The sequence below is a fragment of the Glycine max genome, chromosome 20 (assembly GCF_000004515.6).
Source record: "Glycine max cultivar Williams 82 chromosome 20, Glycine_max_v4.0, whole genome shotgun sequence".
In the NCBI taxonomy this organism is placed as follows: domain Eukaryota; kingdom Viridiplantae; phylum Streptophyta; class Magnoliopsida; order Fabales; family Fabaceae; genus Glycine; species Glycine max.
The window spans coordinates 24608654-24626848 of NC_038256.2; the positions used below are offsets into that span (position 1 = coordinate 24608654).

The following is an 18195-nucleotide window of genomic DNA, read 5'->3' on the forward strand; positions in this document are numbered from 1 at the left end:
AATGTCACATCCTATCAGAGCATTGTGTCCCAGTGTCTTGTTGCATAATGTTCTTTAAAGTCATCTACCTAGTCATCTGCTTCCACAAACACAAGGTTTCAAGATCATCACAAGATTCAAACACAAATAACACATAGGAAATGAGTTATCACATTTCTAAAAAAAGTAAAAATAAAAAAAGACATGATCAAAATAAATTATAGAAGTATTTATAACATAGCTCAACTTAATACAATCTATGTCACTTCACCATTTTATCATTTAAAATTCATTTTTCAATCACCAATCACATTACACATGAATCATACACTCGGGTCAAGACGTAATAACACTCATGAATTTCATAATAAACAATTAGCAGACATTATACAACAATTATACTAAGACTCAAACCTATATGCAATGTGGGACCATGTCAGTGAAAAACCACACTGGGGCGCTTAAGAGTACGTAACAAGACACACCACACAATGTGTATGTCAAGTCACTCTTACTAAGTAAAATCATAAGGTAACCAATTAGGGTCACTCTGTTTTGTGAGAATGCTCCAATCATATGAGATCAACATAGGCTTAAAAGAGCACTCAAACCGAGTGTCTTTACCCCTAAGACCTAGACTCCGAAGAATCCATTAGGGCATCACCTTCCTAGTTTAGGTCTAACCCCTAAAATAATTTTTGCACGCAGACACTGCTCATGAATTATATAATACCCATAACCACACACTCATGTTTCAAACACGTTTAACACATTGTGCTACAATTTAACACTTTAGGTTCCTAACTAAGAATCCTACACTTTCCCTTTAACACTGCGCATAAACACTTTTCTCAATGTAAACATCAGTCGGATTATTGTATAATTCTCAACTCACAACACAAGTATTGTCACATTAAGTGTTAACCACACACTTATTCACAACCAAATTCATGTCAACAATTTTAACATATCACAATGTCAAAATCCACCATCACATGCTTACGTGTATCTAAAAAATCAACACATGTTCAACTTTGCACTTATGCTTAATCTCAACAACAATGTTATAATCTCATTATGACAATTTATCACGTTAATCCAATACTTCTTGTCCAAAATACAAAAAAATTATACGAAATTTTTCTGACAACATGGGGAGTAAAACCCCTCAAACAATTTCACATAATCATATAGGAAGAATTTCAATACAATAAACATCCCTAAATAAACCCCAATTTTATCCTCTAAGGATCCTTACACATGTTCATTCTAACCCTAATTGCGATAAACTAATCCCTTACCTCGAAGTGGGCTCACGTGTCTAGTTTGGCAATGATAGTGGCATCTCTAGCGGTTGTCTAAGATTCCTCAAGCTTTTTCTCTGATTATTCTGCTAGGATTTCCAAGCGCTATAGAGAAGTAAAAGAGATTGTAGCCTTCATTTCACTATCAATGTGCGAGACTAATTTCTCTCTGCAAAAACAATATGTCATAAATCTCAATGGTGATAATATGTTAAAATGATTTCCAAAGATGGTGTCCAAATTTCATGATGATCCAACAATTAACGAGTTCGCCATTGTAGTTTTACTGGGACAAGTTTGGGTGTATGCGGGAAAAAAAAGTTTAGTGTGAAGGACATTTATTCCATCACAGACACTAACTGGCAAATCCCAACGGTGGGTGTGTTAATAATAAAGTTTAGAACCTCGTGTTCAAATTTCACGATGATCCAATGGTTAACCAGTTTGGGATTGTCATTTTATTGAGACAATTTTGAGTGTATACATGAAAAAAAAGGGTTTTGGGAAAGGAAGTAGGAAAAACGGATTTGAGAAGAAGAGTGAGCCTAGATATGTGTCTAAATGTAAAAAGTGACCTACTACGTCTCTATTTATAGCCAAGGTACTCTGAACTTATTATTTATTATATTTTTATTTATTTTATCATTTTAGATAAAGAAAATCTATTTTAGCCCTTCTCAACTGAATAAATAAAATATTTTTTATAAAAACATATTTATTTTATTTACCTAAAAAATATTAGTTTAATTAATAAAATTATTTATCTTATTTATTTAATTACAAAACTCATTATTTTTCTAAAATTCTATTTATTTTAAATAAAATCATTTTTAATTTATTTTATGAAAAATGGGATGTTACATTTGAACTATTTTTCAAAGAAGATACTATCACTTCACAACATAGTTTCAACCCACCTTTTCAGTTGATCAAGGACTAGGAGATGTCTGACTGACAGTACTTTTCAAATTTCTGGTATCCCAAAACTTCAACACACTGAAATAAACCAATTGCTTAGTAAAATAAATTAATTAAAGTAAAAATATCAAAAAATTAGATGTTTACTTCAATAGGTAATTTTTCCAACTAACCTATCCACCGCCCCAACAGTGGCTATAGAAACCTGGTCCTAAAGATAAAGAACAGACGTAATGCTCATTGAACCTGGTCCTAGTTCGTCTTGCTTGAGATGAAATATGTGCTTGACACCACTCATTGAATTAGTGAAGTAAACAATTGATAAAAAAAAAGTAGGAAAACAATTGGTAAATAAAAAAATATAATTACAAAATAATCATTAACAAATTAGGAAAACAATCATTACATGAGTTTTACAAATAAAAAAGCAGTCACTTACCATATGCTAACTTCTCCATGCCTACTCTTAGTAGTGGACTTGCATCTCAGGTCCCTAATACGAAAGGATCCATCTCTAGAACTAGAGACAATAATATTTGAAAATTTGGAGATAAAATGAATATTAAATAGCTAAATACATCACACTACAAGTATAGGAAAAAAATTATGTAGTTTAAGCAAAAACGCGGGTAAAATGAAACATCACTAGAATTAGTTGGATGAGAACACATGGATTTCACACTTCTTGTGTGCCCAGTCAACACTCTAAGACACTTTTGCTCTTGAACATCCCATAATTTCATCTGTAAACATATGTCATAAGAACATTCAAAACCAAAACCATCTCAGAATAAAAACTACTTATTAAATACTACATCCATTTACATAAAGATCACAAAAGCCTATTCGATTCTAACTCAGTCACATCAAATCATTATCTATATAGACTTGATTCAACTAATCTCATCAAAAAAATTATGTGATGAAGTCCTATGCTAATAATAAGTCACTGTTACGTGCATAAATAACACAAACTTACTGTTTGATCCCCAGAAGTAGTGAGAATCTATGTATCTTCCTACGAACAATTACAAGCCATCTCATGTCATACACAACACACTAGAAAATAAACAACTCAAAAGAGGAAAAAAAATTTAACAAAGTGGAAGAAAGGGAAACCTAAAATTCAATTGCAATCAAATTGGTCCAATTGAGTTGCCAAAGCGGATGGGAAGAGGCCGAAAAAATGGTAAGAAAAAATGAGTTTCTCTTTTTTGAGACAACAAAAGCAGATTCATTCAAAATCAGAATAAAGAAGTGGAGATGAAGGGCTTGTTGTCGCGAAAAACGTGTTACTCTTCTTCGAGGAACCGGTGGATGTGGTTGGTGGTGCGGAGGAAGTGGACTGGTTCCGTTTTGGGCTTGATGCGGTTGTAGTAGACGTCAAACAACTCGGGGTTTTGGTCGAGAAAGGTTTGGGCTTTGACCTTGAGGCGCGGGTGTTTGCATTTCTTTTTGAGGTAGTGAAGAGGGATGACTTGACCCTGTTCTAGTTCTAGAGAACCTACCTTGAAGCTTGAACATGAATTAGTCGCACAGGCACTAGAACGATGCTGGGAAGGTGAGAGAGAAATGGGGGGTGATGGTGAGGCTTAGGGTTTTGAGAGAGAGAGGGGGGTATCGAGAAATGAGCTTGCGAGGGACTTTTGTAAAAACGTCAACATCAGTTTTTTTAAAACCGATATTATCTTAGCATTCACAACATTGGTTTTTAAAAAATTAATGTTGAAATGGGAATCTTAACATTGGTTTTTAAAAAATTGATATTAAAATCGGTCCTTAAGATGACATTTTATTTACACAACCAAAGTTAAATTGATGATGTTAAAAACTTTTTTTGTAATACTGACACTTTCCTTATTTTCCACAAAGTTGTCAAGTGGAAACCATTGATAGGAGTTTTGTAGCAAGGGAAAGGATATTATAGAAATTAAAAGGTAATTTAGGGAAGGCTACTCAAAGAATAAAGACCTTGGCTGATAAACATAGGATCGATAGAGAATTTATAGTTGGACATTGGGTTATGTTAAAATTGTCACCATGATACTTTGGACCTTATGATATATTACAAAGAGTAGGACTAGATGTTTACACCCTAAGCCTCATTTAGAATTCATCCCACATTCCATGTATCATTACTTAAGCCTTGTCCCAATTCAAACATATCTTTGCAACAACTACTGGATGAGTAGGGACATCTAGAATTGCCAAAAGATCCTGAAAGAATACTGGATAGAAGGATTATACAAAAGAAGCATAGAGCAGCCACATAATGGAAATGGAAGTAAGAAGAAGAATCCACTTGCACTACTACAAAAAGATGATTCTACATCGGTTCTAAGTCACTTTTAATGACCGTTTCAAATCGTCTTTGTAGTCAACGCCATAGAAAGTTAAAATTTTCTACGGCGGTTCTTGAAAAACTATCTTAGAAAAGCTATACATTCTAAGACGGTTCTCAAGAACCGTCTCAAAATATAATTTTTTTTAAAAAAAATAAAATAAATTTAGTTAGGATTCTAAGACTATTTTCCAAAAAAGACCGTCTTAGAATGTACAACTTTTCTAAGACAGTTTTTCAAGAACCGTCTTAGAATATAATTTTTTTAAAAAAAATAAAATAAATTTAAAATTCTAAGATGATTTTTCAAAAAAGACCGCCTTAGAATGTAGACATTAAACTTCTTAGAATGTATTTCTTTTTTAAAAAAATAAAAAATATTGAGGATTCTAAGACTGTTTTATGAGAAAACCGTCTTAGAATGTAGACATTCTAAAACGATTTTCTCATAAAACCGTTTTAGAATGTATTTGTTAAAAAAATAAAAAAAATATTAAAAAACTTGAACTTCCTCCATTGGCCTTACAGTATACCGTCATTCACCTAAAATTATAAATGTCTATCCAGCTGAAGGATCCTTAAAAATTATAAACTAAGGATGCATTTTTTTATTCTTTGGAAAGAAACTAAGGATGCATTTAAATAAAGAATTTCATTCAGCACTTATTTAATATACTCCTACCAAATAAAAATATGTTCATAAAATTAACAAAATTATTGAGATAAGTTAAAAAAAACTATTTTAATAAGTTTATCTGTAAATCTTATTAAAATAAAGGCTCAAATTTAATATTTGTTAATAAAAAATATGAAGATAAAATTGTTTTTTGTTTTAATATTAAAAATTTAAATACCCGAGTTAAGAATATTAGACGCACCAGCCTACCCAATTTTCAGTCCACTAAATTGGAGCCTAGTGCTTGGACATAGAGCTTAATTCACTGTTTTTTCTATAACTTCAAAATAAAAAATAATAAAACCTATTTTTTAATTTAAGTTTATAAACAATTAATTATTACACTTAGATTCTATTATTTTTAAGAGGAGCAACTAAACTAGAGCCTAGTACCTGAACCTGGAGCTGCCTAATTTACTTTCGTGGAATCTATCATGCTACATCAAATTTAAGAATTCATCATTTTTTACTTATTTAAAAATACAAATAATTCATATATATCTAATTAAAAATTTGTTAATCTATTTGTAAGCTCTAAACTAGTTGAAGAATCTAAGAAAATATTAGAGTTAGAACATGTACAAGTGAGAGTAAGAATATTATGTGCAAATGTTGATAATTTTTTTAATTAAATCTTAGAACTATTTGCCACTTTTAAATGTAGGATCTAATTAAAAGAAAAATATAATAACTACATTTTGAGGCAGTTGCATGAATAATAAATAACAAATAGGCAAAACTTGGTATAGTTTTTAAATAATCATTAACAAAAACATAACACAGAGAGAGGTTCAGATACATACTTCTGTTTGTAGATCAACTGGAAACAAATTTATGGCTTCTGTGTTGAATGAGAATCCACTGAAGATGACACAATTTTTGCATTAGTGACATGCACAATGGAAAATAATGGGTAGAAAACAATTAACAAAGTTAAAATAAAAAATAAGATAGATACTACAATGAATTCCTTGAGCTAGCATTTCTCAAGTCTCAATACATAATGATTATCAAGGTGGGTACTTAATGAGCACGCACATGCAATTTACAAGCAGAATGAAATGAAATAAGACCAACACAACTCAAAATGTAAGAGTAAAATAATTATATGTAGCCTTGAGACAATGTGAATAGAAAAGCTATACCAAGTTAGATAACCAAATTTAATCTTATACCTATCAACCAATCCAATAGTACAAAATTATTCACGAATATGTTAGATAACTTTGTAGAAAACCCTACAAGACTAGAAGAGCTTTAGCTTAAGTTTTCACACTGCTTTCTATCATGTTGATCTCAGTGTGAGTAACAGGGTCCTAGATCTATTATCCGAAATATCTCAACCAACAGAAAAAATAACATCAATTAACGATGAATAATCATACGGAAAAAGTAAATCACCCTGATTTTTGAGAAATGCTATAATCGATAATAATAATAATAATAATAATAATAATAATAATAATAATAATAATAATAATAATAATAATAATAATAAGAAAATCCCCTTCTATGAGAAACAAAAATGGCATCATACAAGAGAAGCATGGCAAAGAGAGTATTGTTTAGAGAAGTTGTTGTCGGAGGTGACGGTGATCTTGCTCCTGTCCCTGGTGATGGTAATGGAATCGCCGAGTGAACCGGTCTTGCTGCCGACCTTAATCCTCTCCTGAAGGACCTTCTCCAGAGAAAACCTTCTTCTTCTTCCCCTTCTTATCCTCCACCAGCTTCACGCAATTGATCACGAAGCTCGCCCCTTCTTGCCCTCCGCTCCGCTCATTTTCCCGCCTCTCCCTTTCTCCCCTAGCGATGGTGATAAGCACTAGGCTAGGGTTTCTATCTTTTAAAACACCAACAACACATGTCGTTTTATTGTAAGCCAGGTCCAAACTACATGGGCCGAAAACAACGACGTTTTTACATATAAACTCGTCATCGTTATCGTTCCCCCAAGTACATTCTAAGGTGGTTCCGTAAAATCATCTTAGAATATGTGTCATAAAAAAAATTCTTCTTAATTACAAAACTGTCACCGCGTGACATTCTAAGACGATTACATATAACTGTCTTAGAATGCACGTCATAAAAAAGTAATTTTTTAGTAGTGTGAGAGACTTGGTATGAACTGAAGAAGAACTTTCCTAACTTGTTTAAGCTAGCTCACCCTTGAGGACAAGCATGGTGTTGAGGGGAGGGTACTGATATGCACAATTCTATAAATAGGGGTAAATGGGACAATTCATTGTAATCGGGTAGTTAAAGTCCATTAGAACAGTTGTGGTATGCTTTGTATATTACCCTTATTATGAATAACAAAAGCATCAGCTAGAAGGTGTTGAAAACACTTCCAGCTTAGAGAAGACAATACATCAACATCAAAAGAAATGAAAATAAAGTTTGAAAACTTTGAATATAGCTAAACATGTCGGAAAGACATTGGCCAAAACAGAAACTTCTTGAAATCTTTGGCCAACTTCAGCTTTCTCAATCTTCTTCCAAGATTCCAAAACAAGCATCAAAGTTTAACTATCAAGCGAAATCAATAACAAGACCATTTGACAGAAGCTTAAATCATTATTAATCAATGAAACTATCAAATCTTAACCACCAAGCAGAAACTATACCTCAAAGTTTAACCACTACTTGGTAGAAGCAACGAGGCTTAACCATCAAGAGCAAAAGCAAAACAGCAATTCAATGCTTAACCATCTATGGCAAAAGCTTAAATAATGCTTAATCACCATGGACAAAAGCTTACATCAACAAAATAGAAGAATCATAAAATCTGTCTTCTATGAGGACTTTTCACAAACACTTTGTGAATCAACAATAACCAAGGCTTAACCACTCATGACAGAAGCTAAAATCATCAAAACAAGCAATAAGCCAAGATCTTCAAAAGCATTTAATCAAACACCTTGTAGGCAAAAAAAGGGGGGGGGGGGGGAGGGGGCACTGCTAGACATGGAGAAACTTACACAAACTTCATTTGGAGTCAAGAACTATCAATTCTGAGAACACATCCTTACTAAATGAGAAAGCTATTGTTGTTACCAAATTTCAACTAGTCAATATTGTTGAGGAAGGGTACTCACTAGATGAAGTAATGGGTGGAAACATAGGAGAATGAGCAGAGAACAGAGCGCTGGAAACAGTGAGGTGGAATTGCCTTCTTCTTAATCTAGCTGAGACTAAACTAAGGTTTTTCAAATGGTACCTGCTTCAAAGGGTTAGCCTCTGACTTCCTGTTGGCAGGAGGAACAACAATTCGGCCACCAGAAGTAGTCGAATATAATGGAAACAAATGCATTAAAAACATAGATCCTACATCTTTTGATGGAAAGGGCCTAGTTGAATGCTAAGTCCAAATTCTTCAATGCCTTGGGAACAAACCAGAATAAGCAGAAATAGTTGTCAAGACCATTTCTTTGAATGAAAAAAAATAAACGAAGCAGCGAAAAAAAAATATGGGTGGAAGTTGATATTGCTTTGATACCATGATAAAGTTCATGGTAGAGAGATGGAAAAAAGAGAAAAGAGAGATTGAATATCACGTTGGATAATACTCAAAATGAGCAAATCAATTTTTACATGAATACATTGAGTCTTATATAACAAAACTTGTAATTAATTTGTAACTAACTAAACTAATTTGTAACTAACTAAACTAAATTGTAACAAACTAAACTAAATTGTAACAAACTAAACTAATAACTAACTTGTAATCAACTAAACTAATGTTTATCTCTAATAAAATATTTTAAATTCCCTTTTCCTCCTCTTCATATCCTCCCAATATTGGAGATGAACAAAATTTAGATAAAAAAAAACATTTCTTTCCTTAATTCCCCATCCATGTGCTCCTAAAATTAATCCAAATAACTAAAGATTAAGAGAATTCCTCCCTCCCCTCCATTAGTATGTTTCCTCCATACAAAACAATATGATAATCTATTTTATTAGGACCAACCTCAATTAATTATTACTATCCGGTAGATATGTGATTAAGAAAAGGAAAATTTTAATCTATGTCCCTGGAACATTGGTTAAGGAATTGAAAAAAGAGATTATTATTGAAATGTGTAAAATTGTTCCGTTAGAAACTTTTGTTATTTTTTCTTGTGATCTCCACAATAAATACTTTCTTTTTTTAATTTTTTAACCAATGTACTAAGGTAAGGATGGATCCAAAAATTTTATTTTGTGAATAGTATTAGAGAAATTGAAAACATTAAAAATTAAAAAGATAAACTGTATAAAATTAATACCAATTTTTTGTCTTTTACAACATTTTACATTCATCTTTTTAAAATAATTGTCTTGAGACAACACCTATTTTATGAAGACAAAAATAATATTTTCAATATATTCAAGTAAAAAAAATATTTTGTGGGACAATTATCCCCATTATTTTGCACATAAATCCGTGCTTAACGTTACACACATTGGTTAGCAAACCCTTGATAAAAATGGTTACAACTCTCCACTATGGCACTACCACAGTCCACATGTCACTGCCACAATAACTATGTCACCAATATAATGTAAAACGTAAATAACGATAAAATCATGTAGAAAAGAAACTTGTGTGGTCAAAACATGGTCAAACTCCAATTATATCTCAATGCAACAACATATCATACCTAAAATTGTACATGTAAAATTTTCTTTATTAAGAGAAAAATCAATTGCAGAATTAAGTTTCTAGTCCTGCAAAACAATGTTCACTTTTTATTGATTGGAAGAAACATTGGCTATTTCTGCAGCATCAGATTGCAAGCATTCTGATGCCTCATTAGGCACATCCTCAACCCAAATTCTCTCACCATAATCATAAGCCACTGCTGCTAAACACTGTGCCACTTTATTGGCATTGTGAACCACCAATGTCAGAGATGATTCTGTGCCCTGCATCATGTTTATGCACTCATCTAGAATTTCATTCAGGTAGGAAGTGTAATCACTAGTGTTGTTGTTTCCTTGTGTTAATATGTTCCACTGAGTGTACAACTGTTGGCAATCGGTTTCGAAAATAACTTCAGGAAACCAGAGCTCCTCTGCTTTCTCAATAGCCCACTTGTAGCAGAGTGTATCAGCAATTTCGGAATCATAACATTCATCTGCCATAAAATATGTACCTGCAGCATTTAATGTAAATACGCCTAATAGTCGAAGAAAGAGTTGAAATTAATTTAGAATTTTGATCCTTTATTTATATTTAGGTTTCAGTTTGGTGGCTTATATGAAAAAATTACAAACAAAAAATACCATTTTGATAAATAAAATTCAAGTTTAAAAAGTTTTCGTTACATTCAAAATTGACATAATTAACATGAAAACCTTCTGGGCAAACAAGTTTGAAATAACAAAGATAAACAATCAAAATTGTAATTCAACCATACTTAACATATTCAAAGAAAGAGTTTTAATCATATTTACTCAAACAGAATTGGTTCTCTATGTGAGATAAATATGATTTGTACCAAAAAATAAAGAAAAGAAAAGAAATTGTACCTGATGCCATAGGTTCACCTTTAGAGTTTCTAAAAACCACTCCCAATCCGGTCCCAACATCCTCTATCACAGAAGCAGCAAAGTTGGCCTTAATTTTGGAATCCAAAGGTGGGACCCACTCATCAGTAACAAAGACAGACAAGGCCTTGGCCATAACCTGTGCGAAATCCAATTTCTTCTTTTTTAGAACCCAAGCATTGCGTTTGTTCCACAAACCCCACACCATGGCACATAACATGCCCATTCCTCTCTTGTCCAAAACATCCACACACTGATCAACCCATTGTAACATGGTGATATTGGCCACATTGTGCCAGGAGTCCACTCTAAGCCCCAATGGAGACCCTAACCAAAAGGGCTTAACCCCTTCACATAGCAACAAAGCGTGTGTGGTTGTTTCCTTGCACGTGCCACAACATGGACACGTGTCATCGTCTTTGATGATGCCCTTTTGTAACAACAAAGATCTCACGGGTAATCCTTCCCTGCACGCACGCCACAATAGTTTCCTGCACCTTAGTGATGCCGCTGCTTTCCATATACCCTCCGCCACCTTTGAATTTGAGTTCAACGCACTTGAACTACCACTTGCCATGTGACTGCAAGAAGAAAGGAAAAATAAAAACACCCCCAAGAAAAACAAGAATTAAAACAAGCAAGTAAAGAAATATTAGTAATGTAGTTATTAATAGTATATAATTATTGTTGTATGATTAAGGATAAGAGTAGGGCTATATTTTATCAACGTAATTAAGAGACTTACTTTCAATGTGCCATGCCATAAACTGCAAGAAGAAAAACTATTGTGGCTACCTTATGCATAATGATACCATCTTCAAAAAACTTGGAAACAGAAAACACACGTACCCACAAGAAAAACAAGTAAAGAAATATTAATTAGTAGAGTAGTTATTATTATTATTATTATCGGAATAGCCTTATTGTATGATTAAGGATAAGAGTACTGCTATTCAATTTACCAGTCTAATTGAGAAACTTAATTGATAATTAATGAGAAAAAGAATCTAACTAACCTCTGAATATTGCGACGGAAGATAATGGGAAAAAAGAAACCACTCGAGGAAACTCTTCGAGAAAAAAATGAAATGAAATCGTATTAAGAAACAAAACGAAACAGTTCAAAGAAAATCATAAAAGAAAGGTTCTTGTTTTTCTTCTTCGAATAATTGACAAAGAGATGTTATTAATTCAAGTAAAAAAATTAATTGATTGAGCTACTTAAAATAATGAAAATAATGTTACTGGTTGTGAAATTGCAGGCATATATAGTTCTGTCATTAGGGCAATATAGAGTACTATGAAAATGAAAAAAAAGGAGGAGACTAAGTGAAAAAAAAAAAAAAAAACTCTAGGCCGAATGCTGAAAGTAGTAAAAAAAACGAAATTCCCATTTTTGAAGACTCTCATAAATAGAGTCCATAAGGTAGCAGTATGCATTCACTTGTTCGTTGTGCCCATTAGTTTATGGGTGAAAGCTCGTAGACAAATGCAACTAACTTTATCTCAGTAACTTGATAAATTGTTTAGTCTATAGCTTCTCTATGTGAAGCGAATATCCTTGTCACTTATGATAGCTCCTTTTGTATCCCCCAAGATTTCACTATGTTCTTGAAGAATAATTTGGTTGTTTCCTCGGTATCATACTTTGAGAATTGATGCATCTCTATAATGACATATTCAAACCCTTAAAACTTAGGCATTGTTTGTTTGGTGGGAGTCTTCACTATTCCAAAATTGATATTTAATATCGGTTATTTTAGACATTCAACATCAATTTTAAAATGATATTAAAATCACATACCATCGTTAAAGTAAGTTACTTTTAACATCAGTTACAAAAATGATATTTATAACAACTATACAATATCAGTTTTCTCCAAAATCGATGTGATACAATAAAAAAAAAACAAGCTAGCAAAAACGAACTGTTGTCGTTTTTCAATACATCAATTCTCATGCTTTTGCTAGTATGACTTTGAATCCTCCATTTTGAACACTATCAACTATCTATTCCTAACAAAACTAAATAGTAAGATGAGATATATATAAACTGATGTAATCTACATGCTCCTAGTATGCATGTATTCATGATTCTTCTTCTTAGCATGACTAACTAATGGTTAAGACATTAGATGCAGAGGGAAAATGCATGTTATGCATAGAATATTAATATCTTGTTATTGTTAAATGCATGTTATGATGAATAGGTACAAAAATGAGGAAGGATATGTTCCCCTTGTGACTACTTAAGGTGAAAACCTAGGATAGGATATTAATAAAAGGTCATGGGCATAATCTTTGGGAGATCACTAAGTCAATATATTTATGTAAAGTTTCAAGGGTGGATCTAGATTCCTAAAGATTTATTGGCTCTATGATTGCCCTTATCACACAAACAAGGATCCAACCCATGAATCAACCAAAAGAAGGGAAAATGTCCTTTTAATCTGAGAGACCCATGATATCGATAACGATCTTAGTGGTAACTCAACAACTGTCAAGTAGGCATCAAACCCCTCAATAACAATTTTTGAGGTACCTTCTACTCCAAGACTCGCATAGACTTAGGTATGGAGCCCAAAAAAAGTGTGTGATGTAAGTGTGTGTGGGAACATACAAACCTGTGACCCTAACAACTACCCAAATCTAAACATAAAGAACAAAACAAAATACAATTATATATAAAAATAATAATCTCCTACCCTAGGGTTAACACAAACCATATTTACAAAAAGGAAAAAATAATAAACAAAAGGGAAAATGTTTACAACAAAATAAATTCAACAAAAAAGGGTAAAAAATATATTTATAAAATTATAATTTTGCGCAATTTGTAAGGCCTGACTCTCAAAGTTCTAGGTGAAGTCGTCATATGTCACAATTGGGATCATGACGAGGACGACAAATGAATTTATTAAAACATGGAGTCGCCACTAATATTTTTATCTTGAGGAAAAAAAATGAAAAATTCTTAAAAAATGAATGGTCAATGAAACCAAAAATAGGTTCAAGAGTTAATTACATGTAGGAAAGGTCTCAGCATCCTACAACACCCGTTAAAAATGGCACCTCTAATTAATTGCACAAAATCTATATAATCTTATAAATACTTATTTTACCCCCAAAAACTATTTTTTTTTTAAAAGAACACATTTGAGTTTTTTTAAGAAATTTTATTTATTTTTTCATTAAAAGAAAAAATAGCACAAGGATTTAAGCTAGCAAAATGACTAGTCATTAAACCCTCACAATCCAATAACATTGAAGATAGAATTGCTATTCCTTAATGCTATTGATTGATACTTGAATGAATTTTTTTTTAAAAAAATAACAACTCTATGCACTAAAGTTTTGGATAGCAAATAACTATTCAATAAACTTTTATGATTAAGCAACATCAAAAGGTAGGAGTGCTAATCTATTGTCACAAACTTAAAATAACGTTATTTTTATTTGAAAATACATGCAATATGAATTAACAAAGAACGTAAACTCAGAATTTTTATACTACAAGAAAAATTATTCATCACCTTCTATCAAGGAAAATGGAACAAAACAAATACAAGTCCCTTGAAACTAAACGATGACCTTTTACTCATGTTTTTTTTTTTTTTTTTAAAGAAAGAAAACTAACACTAAACTATCATATACAAAGAAGGCACATAGTGCAAAGGACACAACCTTACCTTTTGTTACTATTATTTTAGTATTTTTAACTTCAAAAATAAAATAACAAAACTAAAAATAAACTTAATGAATGAAAAAAACCGTCCGTGCCTCTTGTATCCTAGAGCTATCATTATTTCTTTATCCTATAAAAGTTGAACTTTCTTTTTATCCGCCAAAACAACATCTTTTAATTTCCTAATCTTAAAATAAAAAAGAAATGGTGCTTTTTAACCCACGGTAGGAAGGAAAGCATGTCGTCACAACGTATGTACGTATTTTGTTCAGAAAATAACATTTTGGTTGCATACATACATGAATTCATGAAACCAAAAATTAAATGAAGAAGCCAAACATAATAACAAATTAAATGACCGAGAGAAAAGAAAAAAAAAAAGGACTTGATCTAAAACACGTAACAGCAAAAGAAAGTTGAGGGCTTGGAATTGATCCAGAATTGGGAATAAGGTGCTATCGAACTATGTTGCAAGTGTGAGGCTATTGATTATAGCAACATAATCACCTTTTGGAACAATTGTGAAGAAACCGTCTTTTTCTCCGTGTCCTTCATCGAATTCTCTCTTCTTTTTTTTCCCCTGTTGAGATTGTGAGTCTCCTTTTGTGTAGACCAAGCACAACTTGATCTTCAAGCAATCAACTGATTCCACTATATCATAATCTCCTTATTTTTAGATTTGCGGTTTCATGACCTTATCTTTTAGAAACAGCTTTGTTTTTTCTCTTATGAATGACTGTTATTCCAGTGTAACTGAAATATCTTTTGATGACCAAGTCTTGTGACTGCCACATCTTCTATAATTTTTTCTTTTTCTTTCTTGTTCAAAAATATTTTAAATACTTTATTATTTAAAAGATAAAAATACACATGGATAAAATTGGGTTTTCACAAACACAAATCTTCCCTCCAACACCAAAAAATCCTTCTATGGTTAAACAAACATCTTTAAGGCACCCCCACTTCATTGTTTTCTCCAAAAACTTATTTTGCATAGTCCAGAGGAGAAGCTAATGACATTTCTACTTTTGGAAACAAGTGAGATATGGAAAATATGGTTCAGTCATTTTCAACACAAGTTGGGAATCTAAAAAACATATTTAAAAATAAAATCCACATAAGTAAACACATCTATAACGCGTTGATAACTTGATTGACAAATTGTTTGCCACTTGACGATGTCTTAACTAAAGGATGACAAAAAAACATTTAACGATTTCGAAGGATTAAAAATACACTTTTGTTTTCTTCAACGACTAAAAAAACATATTCCATATTTGAGTGACTAACAACCAATATTTTGAAAATTGGAACGGACTTGTCTATTCAAATGGTTGAACCGGGAATCATTTTGGTGATGGGTCCAAACACTCCAAAAAAAAAAACAGGTGAGAATATCAAACTAGTCCAGACCTGGTGCAAACCAATGTTGTACCACTAGAGAGAATTGGTGTTAAATCAGTCTTTTTCAATTTTTTTTGTATTTTATTTTTTTATGTAATCTAAAATACTTTTAAGATAAATAAAATACATACTTAAATATTTTACATAAGTATCAATATACCCCACACCTTATGAGCTAACTTTTGGGGTTGAGTTAGGACAAAATCCACATTCTAAGTAGTATCAAAGTTTATCCTAAATCCATTAAAAGGGTCACCCATCATATTATCTATGCACCAAACCTAAATGTGCTGAATGTGAGGGGGCATATTGAGAAAAATCCATGTCCCATATAGGCTAGAGATAAGGCCAATATAAAGTGTATAAGTGAGGGACAACACTCACACTATGAGCTAATTTTTAGGGTTGAGTTAGGCTCAAACCCACATTCTAATATTTTGTCAACTATTATTTATTTTTATCTCATGAAACATATAATTAGTCATTTATATTAATTTATAATTTCTAAGATCCTAATTTAATAATTTTATATTAGTTTATATATAAAACTGGTTCAATTACGGTTGAACCATTAAATCTTGAACTAGTATCTTCACTAGTTCAAGGCTTGATATCCCTTTGACTTCTAATCTTGAGGTTTCGTGTTATCCAAACAAGGAAATCTTATCACCATTGTTAAGTCATAAGAAGAATTAAGATTCTCAATAATTTTGATTAGATGCAAATAATTACGAAGTTTAAAAGTTAAGTCTTGCATGCAATCAAACAAACACATTGTATCTTTGCTTGATAGATTAGGCGAAGGAAGCCAAATGTAATTAAGTTATGATAAAACATTGAAGACTTCATTTAATACTCTTGTGTCTGAGATTCGTTTTGTCAAAAATGTCTTAGAAATATTCTTCCTAAGATCTGTTAAAGTCCAAAGAAGTAAGAGAACAATCAATATTTTAAAAGTTCAACATCTTAAAAGATGTGTCTACTACATCTGTGACAAACATGCTATTAGCAAAAGCACATTGACTTATGTTGAAGTGTGCTTCAAGAAAGCTAAAAGGAGTGGTGTTTTAGAATGTAAAGGATGTGAATTTAATGCAAGCATTAAATACTCCAACAAACACTTCTTCAGACACAAGCCTTCAACAAAGAAAATGAAGCCATTTAGAGACAACAAATACTTGTTGAAGATTGTCTATAAATACGAGAAGCTTTGAAGAGTTCAAGTGATGAATCAATGTGCTAAGAATTCAAATAGGTTTTTCCTTTTTATTCTAAGTCATTTCTATGTAAATTTAAAAATTTATAAAGCTCTCAAAACTCTTTGTATATCCTAAGAGAAAAGACTAAGTACTTCATTTGTATAATCATCTATGAGACGTTAAGAATTAGTTAGTGAGCAAACAAGCACCAACAAATTTTCTAATTTGTTTAAAACTAATAGTGGCTTGGTAGAACAAAAAATTTTAGGTGTACTTTAAGCTTGGAGATAAACTTAGTTTTGTAAGAGTCATAAGTGGTCATGAAGAATACTTTTAACTTTGTTAAAGTTAGTGGAACTAGTGGGATGCCAAGAACTGGACATGGTCTTAGTGGTAGAGACGAACCAATATAAAACTCTTTGTGTCTTATATTTCTATGTCTCTTGCTTTAACTGATCAAGGATTTGAATTTTATTTTGTTTTGAAAAAGTGATTTTATAAATATGTTGATATCATTTGACCATACCTATTTGCTAAATTGTTATGCTTTCAATGTTAGACTAAAATATTTAACTTGTGATGTTACAAACTACAAAACGAAACACAGGTCATTAACAAATGCAAAAAAACAAAAATCAAAATATACCTCCAGCCATTGTCATGAAAAAATTGTCTTGTTTTGGTTCTTCCAAGCTCTCACTCTGTCTCTATAGATGGTGCATCAGACAAAATTGAAAAGAGGTGAGCTCAGAAACCAAATACATGTGCTATATATAGGCATTCTATGACAAAAAATGCATTTAGTAGTCATTACCACCAATTAGTAGCCATTACCACTCATTAGTAGTCATTATCATCCATTAGTAACCATTCAATATTTTACTTTTCAACTTCAAAACTGATGGAGCATTTGATTTTTCAAATCGTACAAACTAAAATTATCACATTCTCCCACTTGGTCCAAACATGTTCTTTGAACAAGGTAAAGAAGAAAGAAAGAAGAAAGAAAGAAAGAAAGAAGCAAGAAGGTGTGTTTATGAGGTTCATTCAAATTATGCAAGGGTTTCGGGAAGGTTACAACTCACTAAACTCACTCACCCCATTCCCATCACTCAAGGCTTACTCACCTAGGTTCAAACACACTATGAACCAATTAA

The 18195-nt window shown here is 31.9% G+C and overlaps 1 protein-coding gene across 1 annotated transcript; it reads right to left on the minus strand.

Moving 5' to 3' along the window:
* Nucleotides 1–9949: 9949 nt before the first annotated feature.
* On the minus strand, nucleotides 9950–11568 carry LOC102664832 (uncharacterized). The gene is made up of 2 exons (XM_006605637.4): nucleotides 10733–11568; nucleotides 9950–10356 (listed from the first exon to the last, which is right to left on the minus strand). The coding sequence occupies exons 1-2, from the start codon at nucleotides 11325–11327 to the stop codon at nucleotides 9950–9952; spliced, it is 1002 nt and encodes a 333-aa protein (XP_006605700.1). The 5' UTR covers nucleotides 11328–11568.
* Between the last annotated feature and the right edge of the window lie 6627 nt (nucleotides 11569–18195).

Coding starts and splice junctions, on each gene's coding strand:
- LOC102664832 (XM_006605637.4), bottom strand. CDS start 11,327: ATGGCAAGTGGTAGTTCAAGTGCGTTGAACTCAAATTCAAAGGTGGCG. Junction 10,357..10,732: donor AGGTGAACCTATGGCATCAG/GTACAATTTCTT, acceptor TAAATGCTGCAG/GTACATATTTTATGGCAGAT.